Source organism: Macaca mulatta, chromosome 1 (genome assembly GCF_049350105.2).
Source record: "Macaca mulatta isolate MMU2019108-1 chromosome 1, T2T-MMU8v2.0, whole genome shotgun sequence".
Classification (NCBI taxonomy): Eukaryota; Metazoa; Chordata; class Mammalia; order Primates; family Cercopithecidae; genus Macaca; species Macaca mulatta.
The window spans coordinates 106,261,177-106,273,224 of NC_133406.1; the positions used below are offsets into that span (position 1 = coordinate 106,261,177).

Consider the following 12,048-nt stretch of genomic DNA (forward strand, 5'->3'; position numbering starts at 1 on the left):
AAGAGAGAAGAATCAAATTGATGCAATAAAAAATGATTAAAGGGATATCACCACCGACCCCACAGAAATACAAACTACCATCAGAGAATACTATAAACATCTCTATGCAAATAAACTAGAAAATCTAGAAGAAATGGATAATTTCCTGGACACTTACACTCTCCCAAGACTAAACCAGGAAGAAGCTGAATCCCTGAATAGACTAATAGCAGGTTCTGAAATTGAGGCAATAATTAATAGCCTACCAACCAAAAAAAGTCCAGGACCAGATGGATTCACAGCCGAATTCTACCAGAGGTACAAGGAGGAGGTGGTACCATTCCTTCTGAAACTATTCCAATCAATAGAAAAAGAGGGAATCCTCCCTAACTCATTTTATGAGGCCAACATCATCCTGATACCAAAGCCTGGCAGAGACACAACAAAAAAAGAGAATTTTAGACCAATATCCCTGATGAACATCGATGCAAAAATCCTCAATAAAATACTGGCAAACCAGATTCAGCAACACATCAAAAAGCTTATCCACCATGATCAAGTGGGCTTCATCCCTGGGATGCAAGGCTGGTTCAACATTCGCAAATCAATAAACATAATCCAGCATATAAACAGAACCAAAGACAAGAACCACATGATTATCTCAATAGATGCAGAAAAGGCTTTTGACAAAATTCAACAGCCCTTCATGCTAAAAACGCTCAATAAATTCGGTATTGATGGAACGTACCTCAAAATAATAAGAGCTATTTATGACAAACCCACAGCCAATATCATACTGAATGGGCAAAAACTGGAAAAATTCCCTTTGAAAACTGGCACAAGACAGGGATGCCCTCTCTCACCACTCCTATTCAACATAGTGTTGGAAGTTCTGGCTAGGGCAATCAGGCAAGAGAAAGAAATCAAGGGTATTCAGTTAGGAAAAGAAGAAGTCAAATTGTCCCTGTTTGCAGATGACATGATCGTATATTTAGAAAACCCCATTGTCTCAGCCCAAAATCTCCTTAAGCTGATAAGCAACTTCAGCAAAGTCTCAGGATACAAAATTAATGTGCAAAAATCACAAGCATTCTTATACACCAGTAACCGACAAACAGAGGGCCAAATCATGAATGAACTTCCATTCACAATTGCTTCAAAGAGAATAAAATACCTAGGAATCCAACTTACAAGGGATGTAAAGGACCTCTTCAAGGAGAACTACAAACCACTGCTGAGTGAAATAAAAGAGGACACAAACAAATGGAAGAACATACCATGCTCATGGATAGGAAGAATCAATATCATGAAAATGGCCATACTGCCCAAGGTAATTTATAGATTCAATGCCATCCCCATCAAGCTACCAATGAGTTTCTTCACAGAATTGGAAAAAACTGCTTTAAAGTTCATATGGAACCAAAAAAGAGCCCGCATTTCCAAGACAATCCTAAGTCAAAAGAACAAAGCTGGAGGCATCATGCTACCTGACTTCAAACTATACTATAAGGCTACAGTAACCAAAACAGCATGGTACTGGTACCAAAACAGAGATATAGACCAATGGAACAGAACAGAGTCCTCAGAAATAATACCACACATCTACAGCCATCTGATCTTTGACAAACCTGAGAGAAACAAGAAATGGGGAAAGGATTCCCTATTTAATAAATGGTGCTGGGAAAATTGGCTAGCCATAAGTAGAAAGCTGAAACTGGATCCTTTCCTTACTCCTTATATGAAAATTAATTCGAGATGGATTAGAGACTTAAATGTTAGACCTAATGCCATAAAAATCCTAGAGGAAAACCTAGGTAGTACCATTCAGGACATAAGCATGGGCAAAGACTTCATGTCTAAAACACCAAAAGCAATGGCAGCAAAAGCCAAAATTGACAAATGGGATCTAATTAAACTAAAGAGCTTCTGCACAGCAAAAGAAGTTACCATCAGAGTGAACAGGCAACCTACAGAATGGGAGAAATTTTTGCAATCTACTCATCTGACAAAGGGCTAATATCCAGAACCTACAAAGAACTCAAACAAATTTACAAGAAAAAAACAAACAACCCCATCAAAAAGTGGGCAAAGGATATGAACAGACATTTCTCAAAAGAAGACATTCATACAGCCAACAGACACATGAAAAAATGCTCAGCATCACTGGCCATCAGAGAAATGCACATCAAAACCACAATGAGATACCATCTCACACCAGTTAGAATGGCAATCATTAAAAAGTCAGGAAACAACAGGTGCTGGAGAGGATGTGGAGAAATAGGAACACTTTTACACTGTTGGTGGGATTGTAAACTAGTTCAACCATTATGGAAAACAGTATGGCGATTCCTCAAGGATCTAGAACTAGATGTACCATATGACCCAGCCATCCCATTACTGGGTATATACCCAAAGGATTATAAATCCTGCTGCTATAAAGACACATGCACACGTATGTTTATTGCAGCACTATTCACAATAGCAAAGACTTGGAATCAACCCAAATGTCCATCAGTGACAGACTGGATCAAGAAAATGTGGCACATATACACCATGGAATACTATGCAGCCATCAAAAAGGATGAGTTTGTGTCCTTTGTAGGGACATGGATGCAGCTGGAAACCATCATTCTTAGCAAACTATCACAAGAACAGAAAACCAAACACCGCATGTTCTCACTCATAGGTAGGAACTGAACAATGAGATCACTTGGACTTGGGAAGGGGAACATCACACACCGGAGCCTATCATGGGGAGGGGGGGAGGGGGAGGGATTGCATTGGGAGTTATACCTGATGTAAATGACGAGTTGATGGGTGCTGACGAGTTGATGGCTGCAGCACACCAACATGGCACAAGTATACATATGTAACAAACCTGCACGTTATGCACATGTACCCTAGAACTCAAAGTATAATAATTAAAAAAAAGACCTTTATGATCATCTAATTCCACTGAATGAACAGTAAACATATTTTGTCTTCATTATGATTTTCTTAATACCATTTTATTTTCTCTAGCTTACTTTCCTGCAAGAATATGGTAAATAATACATATGACACATAGAATATGTGTTAATCAACTGTGTTGTTGGCAAGGCTTCCAGTCAACAGTAGGCTATTAGTAGTTGAGTTTAGGGATGTCAAAAGTTATGCATAGACTTTCGACTGTTTGAGGGGACAGCACTCCAATCCCTTGCATTGTTTAAGGGTCAACTATATGCAGTATTATGTAAGTATATATGGGAAATGATCACCAGGATTATTTAATGAGTGACTCTATAGGCCCAGGTTACCTAGGAATGAGCTAGCTGGCACAAGGACTCATCTCAGTCAAAAAAAAAGCTGTACACATCCTCCAGGTCTCAGGGGTAGTGTCCCCAGCCTTCCCATTACTCCCCAAAACAGCTGGGTCAAACTGCTTAGCTTCTGGGCACAAATATTCATTTCTATCACCATTCCCAGACAACGTCTCCCATACACACATTACACAATCACTCGTATTCTTGTTAACCAGGATGAAGACCCTCTACAAGAAACAGTCCTGTTACATCTAGCTCAACTCCACCTAAGCATGCCTCTGCACCTGCTGTCTCTCATGCCCAGGAGCCACAGTCTTTGCCAAGTGACACTTGCTGGCTTCTACCTCAGTTCACTAATTCACTGTGTGATATAGGGAAAAGTCACTTCCTCTCCTTCTGAGCCAGTTTCTCCATCTGCAAAATAGATTCAATAGTCTAAAAATCTCTTTCAACTTTAATTTTTATCAAACACTTTTTGTGACCCTAATAAGGTGTGATCATAATCATAATGTTTCATGATGATATCATGGAATTATACATAATTATATATATAGTTATACTATATTATGTATTAATGTATTATATAATTACATATTATGGTACCATATATAATTATTTTTATTAATATAATACTTAATATTGATTATATTAAATAATATGACATGTTGATTATATACATAATCATATATTTGTGATCATTTTACATAACTATAATTATATAATTTTAATTGCTACAATTTTTTAATCTCCTATCATACGTCAAATCATTTTTCCTCTTCCATATCCCCCACCACCATTCACCTAATAATAGTAATTCATTCTTCGAGCCTGTCTCAGGTTGGTTGTCAGTTTCTTCAGGAAGCCTACTCCAACTTTTCTTAGCCTGAGTTAGATGCCCCTATTCCTCTCATAGTTCCCTGTATTTTTCCTGTTGCAACACTTATTACGTTATGTTGGAATGGCTTGTTTAGTTGTTGATTACTCCAAAAAAGAGTATAAACTCCATGAAAGGAGGGTGATCGATTGCTTTGTTGCTCTGTATATTGCCAACACCCAGAAGAGTGCCTGGCACATAGTAGGCACACAATAAATATTTGTTTAATAAATAATTAATGCTAGGCACTTTAAATTGGAAAAAACTAGCACAGTAATACAAAGACCAATGTTAACTAAATCAGTTAACTTGTACTTCCTTTCTTAAACGTCATGATAAAAAAGAGGAAGAAAAGTAAAACTGACTCTGCTAGAACAGTGCCGTGCTTTTCCGCAGAAGGTTAGACCCTGAGAGAGATGGCTCAGCACCACCTATGGATCTTGCTCCTTTGCCTGCAAACCTGTGAGTTCTGACCCTTGCTGATCCCCTCCTGGTTTTCCATAAAGTTTTAAAAATTGCCCTTAAGGAAGATATTGAACTGTCTTTTTGATCTGTATTTAACAGAACATCCTGGCTCTCAGTATCCACTGTACTCAACAGGATCCAACTGGCTGGGGAGAGACTTAAAATTCAAACCTAAGTGTTTTTCAGCTTTCAAGTTTATATTTCTGAGTTTTATCTAGTTTTGGAGATCTCAGTTTTCAAAGGTCTGAGGCAAAACCTTCTCAGAGGAATCAGCACTTGGTAAACCCACCCACAAAGCCTGGCAAAAGAAAGATCATCTAAAAGCTCAAATGACTTACAAGTAGTCTCTTCTTAGCACTCAACTGTGATGGTGTTTGAGGGAGAAAATGTCTTTCCTAATTATAGTTGATTGTTCTATCAGGTTAGAGTGATGGATGACTCATCATTATCATTGTTGAGCTTCATCTCTATAAACTCCCTTTATTTTCAAAACACAGTTAGAGCTATTACTCTGCTTTTATCCTCAAGAAAGTCTAAAATAAATGAGGAAGAGATTATTATCCCATTTTTTACAAATAGTCTCAAAAAAGAATTGGAGAACTTGAATTTAAAACCCTATTTTTCTCATTTATGGCATAAGAGTAAACTAAAAGAACAACATGAATATTGATTGTTATTGGTACAAAGGAAATTATAACAACACTGTTGTGGGAGTGCTGTGTCATTGTACATATTATCTCATTAAATACAAACAACTGCTCTGTCTAACAGAAATTTACTATGTTTGGAACTTCTAAATCTACTTCTAGTGTCTCTTGCCAGTCCTGAAAATGCACTAGCAAAATTCTGGCGTGAGTTAGAACCCTGGGGACCTAGTACATTAGGATTTTCTGAAAAAGGTAAAATCAACGCACCGTGATCTCTCTGGTTCCCTTGGCCATTTCAAGCTATGGCTCCTTTAATTTGAACTTCATGGAGATTGTAATCACTAGTCAGACCAAATTTTTGGAGCCTCTGAAATGCAAGTAGGTGAGGAAAAATTGGTACTAGGGATGTCCTTAATCTTCCAGAGAGAGATTAGACAAGGTAGCATTTGATACCACTTAATTTGCAAAACATTCTATGATGTTTATGTCTACATTTTCATGTTATCCATATGAAAACAATTGAGATGGGAAAGATAGATGTTATTAATCCCATTATGCAAGAAAAATAATAAACTAAGATTTAGGAGTTAAAAAATTCACCTGGAATTTCACTACCTAAATTGGTAGAGCTGGAAATATACGTTGGTTTTTCTAATCCCAAGGTTAATCCCAATCCCATTGGACCTTCTTTCTGCTTCACCTGACCTCTTCACTCATTGCTTTCAAATTCTTGATGCTCTTCAAAAGGTTAACACCTGCTAAAATAAAAGGTAGCTCTAGGATACACTGCTTTCATCTACTGAAACTGAAATAAAGTTGTCAAATCAGCTAGTAGTGAATTGCTTATGAGTTTTGTGACCTAGAGGAAGTTATATTCCTCCTCTGACTCTTGTTTCAGCTTCAAAATGGGGAGGGTATTAATACAGTAGAATTGTTTTGAGAATCAAAATGATGATAATGCATGTATAACACTTGGCATAGTACCTAAATATATTAAATGCTTAACAGATATTAGCTAATGCTGCTGTTTTTCACACTCGCTTTTCATGCATTATTAGGAAGAGCCATGGCTTTACCACACAGAGATCCTGGGCAGGACTCCTCTGTCAGGGAATTGTCCAAGGAACATAAACAGGAGAAAAAGTGGTGGGAGTTTGAGCTTAGGTGTTGGTTTATCGGGGTTCTGGAAAAGGAAACTAGGAGTGAGATACTCATTTCATCAAGGATCCATGAAAGGGGAATGGGAGCTTGTTTTATAAAAGTAAAGCCATTGAGTACTTTTTACATACTGTCCACCTTTACTGAATTATCTGTTTGCCTCTTAAGGATTATTCTGAAAACTTTTCTGAGCATAAAAATATACCTTGAATTCCTCCTGCTGCTGTTACTGGTAGAGGTAGTCCCTTACATTCAGTATTGGCCTTAGGAGTCTACACTTTATGCATTTCCCTGGAATTCAGAGCAGTTGAAGAGGCTGAGAAGCAGTGGAGAGATGCAGGGAGAAATCCCCATTTCCCCTCAGAAATCACCGACATAAGGAAAGTCTGAGTGTGCAAACTTATGACTGTTCCATGTTGGAAAAGTTTTCTCTGAGTCAAAATTCACAGTCTTATGCTCTGATGTCAACTTTCTGATCATGACTTTGGAAACACCATGACTCTGACTGTCTCTCCACATACCCTAGGAGACACTCCCACTCTGAGGGTAGGAGATGGAGGAGTCCACCAGTTTTAATCCTTGCCCATCCACTCTACATATTCTGTCTCACACTCTTAAGTCTTCCTTTTCTCTACCCCATTCCTATTTCTATTTCTTCAACTCCCTGTCTTGTCTCCCATCAGTAATAGTAATAAATAACCATTTATGGAGCAATCACTGCATATTTGGCATTACTCTAAGTAGTCTACAGTTATTATTTTGTTTAATCCTTACAACACACTATGAGATAGGTACTGTTTATGTGTGCATATACAGATGAAAGCATTGATACACAGAGAGTCAAAGGTCATTTAACCAAAGAGTGAAAGAAGTAGAATTTAAACTTCAGAGTCATTAGACTTAACCTCTGAGTCATGCTGCCTCCACCCACTTTGATGCTGAAGTGGAGTAAATTACTCTCCCCACTATTAATATTTGGGAATATGGCAGCAAAGAGTGATGATTTATTTAGTTCTGTCAAGACAGGATTATTTGGATAGAAGCTGTGCCTTTCTCTATACTCACCCATAGAGGAGGAAGGAGCTGCTGGCAGGTCCTTGCCAATAACAGAAGTTTAGGCAGGGCAGTGAGGCAGAATACCCAAGCAAATAACCATCTCCAGACATGTTTCAAATACCATTCACTTTAATATTATTCAAATGTGATTTGAATTAGTTTCTTTAAACAAATGAAAGTCCAATATCAACAGGATGTTGATTTCCTGTTGGATGTTGAACATGGTCATGGACATTTCAGCAGTTGAGACTTAAAATTCCAAGAAATGAGTGGACCCACTGTGGGTAACTGCACCCCAACCATCATCCTGGGTCTCAGAGACAGGAAGCATACCTGTGGAAGTATGCTGACAAAACAACCTGCCACTGATCTGAAGTCCTTGCATCGTGGGGTCTTCAAGATAAGGACAAGACCTCTGTATTAGAATGAGATGTAAGCAGACAACTACCATAGACATTCAGAAAGGGCTCAAAAGCGGAAATCCAGTTATAGAAATGGAAATATATTATATATGGGTAAAACTGGTTATCAAATACCCAGCTTCCAAACAGAGGGTGGGAAGCTGTTCCCCCTGTAATAACTCAGGCCTTCAGTGGAAGGTAGTGGAGGCCTACCTTGTCAACTCCAACTGCTGAAGCAGTCCTGGAGATCAATATGGAGTCCAACAAGGCAGCCGGAGCACCTTCACAACAGGAGCCTGATGGTCAGTGCCAAGCCATTCAGGCTACTGAAGTATTCCTAAATCAAACCTTTCTTGTGTTGGACCTTAGGAGAGGGATGGACCTGTAAGTTTGGAGATCACTGGGCTCATCTATGTGAAACTTGGAAGGAGGTATGAGCAATCATTTGGGGGCTGATATAGGTGAAGCTGACTAGGTACTCGTGTTTCCTTTGTTATACTCAATGTTCAAGTACCCACTAATAGAGGGCAGCAATGTTAGAACAGTGGATGAGCCCTGATCTCATGTCTGTTTTGAGATTGTGTGTGTGTGTGTGTCTGTGTGTGTGTGTCTGTGTATCTGTGTATGTGTGTGTGTGTGTGTGTTTTGAAGGAACCAATTCAAGTAAACCTAAATCCCAATAAAGGTGATATAAAGTAAAACTCCTAGGGGAAAACCACGTACTATTGCATGGGGGTAGTAGGTTCCTTTTTCTTAAAACCTCATGATCAAGGACTTTCCATTGCTTTGGAGAATGACACAAAATTTCTGGCTGCCCAGCCCTGTGCTTCCTCTTTCCCTCTACATCCCTTCACTCAATGTGAACAGTTATAATGGACTGTCTTCCGGGTACCACATGCTAAAGCTACCTCTGGTCACTCTCCCAGACCTACAATACTCAGCAATGTTCCACCCCCACTTTTTGACTCTAGGAAGCAGTGGGTGGAGAAGAGAGGGAAGTTTAGCTAGTGCCACAAAAAAAAGGACAAGAAATGTTTATCTGGAGGATCCTAAGAAAGTAAGGGGGTAGAAGTGTCTGTTAAGCAACAGTACAGTCTTCCCCATTTCCATTCTTATTAATAGCTACTTGCTGACTTTAACATCTCCCCAATACCCTAACTCTAATATTTCCCTTCATAGTTGTCTGAGGTGTTATTTTAGTCTCTTTGAAGATATTTATTTGTTTTACATAGCAAACACCTCTAGTGCCAAGCATACGCCAGGCACTATTCTAAGAGGTCTACAAATATCAACTCATTTAACCCTCATAATATTTTTATGAGGTCAAATATTGTGCTACTATTACCTTCACTAATGTGCTAATATTACCTTCATTTTAAAGTTAGGGAAACTGAGGCACAGAGAGGTTACTGACTTTCCCTAGGGTTCATGGACAGTCCCTGAGAGAGCCAGGATTTTAGCCCAGGCAGCCTAGGTCTCAGTGACTAACTCATTGTGCCACACAGTTGACTCCACAAGGCAAGGCTCCCCTTGGAACCACTAGACTCTTCTCCATTAGTACACACACTTGAGAGCACTCTCGTGTCATTTAATCCTCGTAATTCCTCAAAGTGGCAGGACAGCTCTGTTTTACTTCTTTTACCAACTAGAACCCTCGGACTTAGCAAGTAAGTGACATTCATGGTCATTTAGCTAGTCCACAACAGACCCTTGACTCAAATGTGTTTCCTAATCCCTGGTTCAGGACACTTTTACTAACTATGTTGTGGGTCCCCATTCTGTGGATCTAAAAAATTTTCTTCACAAACAATATAGAATATAGAAGGAAGTTGCAGTTAGCCATCTGCTGCTTGTTAATAATCAGTTTAAATACTTGACCTTTCACATCAAGACCCAGAGATCAGTAAAGAGTCCTCTCTTGCCCTCACTCTTTCTCTTGCTGAGATTTTTTGCCTTGTTTTTCTATTGTTGGAAAAGGATAATTGAATCAGTTGCAAAAAAAGAAAAACATTTTTAAGACAGAATCTTGCCCTGTCACCCAGGCTGGAGGGCAGTAGCACAATCATGGTTCATGGCAGCCTTGACTTCCCAGACTCAAGTGATCCTCCTGTCTCAGCCTCCCAAGTAGCTGAGACTACAGGTATGCATTACCACATCTGACTATTTTTTTTAATTTTATTTTTCATAGAGATGGGATCTCATTGTGTTACCCAGGCTGGTATTCATTTTTTCAACAAACATTTAATAATCATCCACTAGTTATTGGAGGAACAGTAGTGATTGAAACAAACATTTGCATTCTTGATAATTGCATTATAGTAGCAGTGTATTGAGGGGATAGGTTGGGAGACGATCAATAAATATGCACAGGCAATGCTTTAGTGGTGATAACTACAATGAAGAGGATAGCAAGGCAAGGCAAGAGAAAATGATGGGGTGGGGATTGCTATTTTAGGCACAGAGACCAGGAAAGCTCTTTCTAATGAGGTGATGTTGGGACAGAGACCTGAACAAAGTAGGGGGCTGCTGAAAAGAGTGTGGTAGGAAAAGAGGAGAACAATGGTACAAAAGCTCTAAGGCAAAGTGCCCTTGGCCTGTTTACAGAACAGAGGGAGCTGATGTGGTTGGAGTAGGAGAGAAGTAGGGGCTGATCAGGCAGAGCCTAGTAGTGATGGTAAAGGTTGTGAAAGAAGAATAGAGAGCTCCCCAAACTCTAAAGGTACACTGTGTTCATTTTTAATAGAATCTAAGGAGAACTATGGGGTTTTAGGTCTAAATGACCTCTCCATTGTCATCAGTATTTGACTTTGGATTCCACCCAACACTTCAGTAGGTTTTGCTTGCCCAGCCTTGAAGAATTTTCCTCTTACCAGTTAAAGGCCTCATACCCCATCCATCTTTATACTTCATATGGGTTTCTGATTCTTCCTTTTTTGTTGTTGTTGTTGTTGTTTTTTCAAATATTCTTCTTTTTCTCACGATCCCTGTTGTCTTCTTCTAGTCAGTGGCTTTGAGCTACCTAACCATGAAATGTACATTTGTAAAATCCATCCATACAACTAGGATCATCCAGGGAAACAGGGTTATCATCTTAGACACAGAAAGGTGTATTGCATTGGGAAGGGTGCCCCAGCCCAATCCAGGAGGGGAAGTCAACCTCCAGTGAGCAACCAGTCCTCAGTGCTCTCTTTCAACACTGGTCATCCTGTCCCCTGGGTCCTGGGCTCCCTCTCTGCCATAGCTACCTAAGAGTCACAGTGAACAGGTTTTTCCATCTAAGCCTTCACCCCAGGGTTTCAGCCTTTTCTTGCCTTTGCTTCTCCTCTGGAGGTATGGCCTTTCTCCTACCTTTCCCATTTGTGTTCTGGCATAGGAAGGTCACAAAATTACACTGGAAAAGGTTGTAAATGTGGGTTACTGCTTCTTCACTGGGCTCCCAAGGGTACTTAGCAAACACTTGATCCCCTTCGTCAATCTCTTCTTGACTCCCTGTGGTGTTCCTTATAGTAACATTTCCTCCCAATTTTTACATTCACCAAAATAATAGCAACTACCATTTATATGTGCCAGGCATTCGTAATTGCATTTAATAATTATCCAAGAGAGACCAGCTAGGAGGTATACAGACTAAAGGTGCAGATTTTGAATCTAGGAATATTTGAACCTAGCTGTGTTATCTTGAGAAAATCATCTGAGGCACCTGAGGAAGAGTGAATTTCAATAATTTTCTCAAGATGACACAGCTAGGTTCAAATATTCCTAGATTCAAAGATGAGGATAATTATCCAGAGAGGCCATGGGCAGAAGCATCTAACCTAGAGCAGGCCCACTGGGGATATCTCTCTCTGTTCACCCTCCCTAGCACCTCCCCCACAACCCCCCGTCTCTTCTATTTTAAAACGAAAATAAATTAGTTTTACCTGACCCTCTAGCTACTGTCCTATCTCATCACCCTTCTTTCACTGTCATGTTTTTCCTCCACACTTTACTACCTACTCTGTCAGTCCCCTAGACTCTGGCCTTCCATCGAGTTGTCTTACTTGCACTATATTCTCAAAGGCCATCAATAACCTCGTAACGGGCAAACCCAGGGCCATTTTCAGTCTTTATCCCATTGAACACTGAATCATTAGACATCAGTGGCAATCTCCTCCTTGAGACTCCTT

The 12,048-nt window shown here is 39.6% G+C and overlaps 1 protein-coding gene across 7 annotated transcripts in view; it reads left to right on the forward strand.

Moving 5' to 3' along the window:
* The first annotated feature begins 4,539 nt into the window (after positions 1–4,539).
* The window catches only part of CD84 (CD84 molecule), a 44,219-nt gene continuing 36,710 nt past the window's right edge, over positions 4,540–12,048 (forward strand). For all 7 annotated transcript variants that reach the window (XR_013396013.1, XM_077940429.1, XM_077940403.1 and 4 more), the window contains exon 1: positions 4,540–4,617. Coding sequence is in view for 5 of the 7 variants with exons in the window: in XM_077940429.1 (XP_077796555.1) it covers positions 4,572–4,617 (46 nt within the window). In the remaining 2 variants the exon portion in view is untranslated. The remainder of the gene's footprint in view (positions 4,618–12,048) is intronic.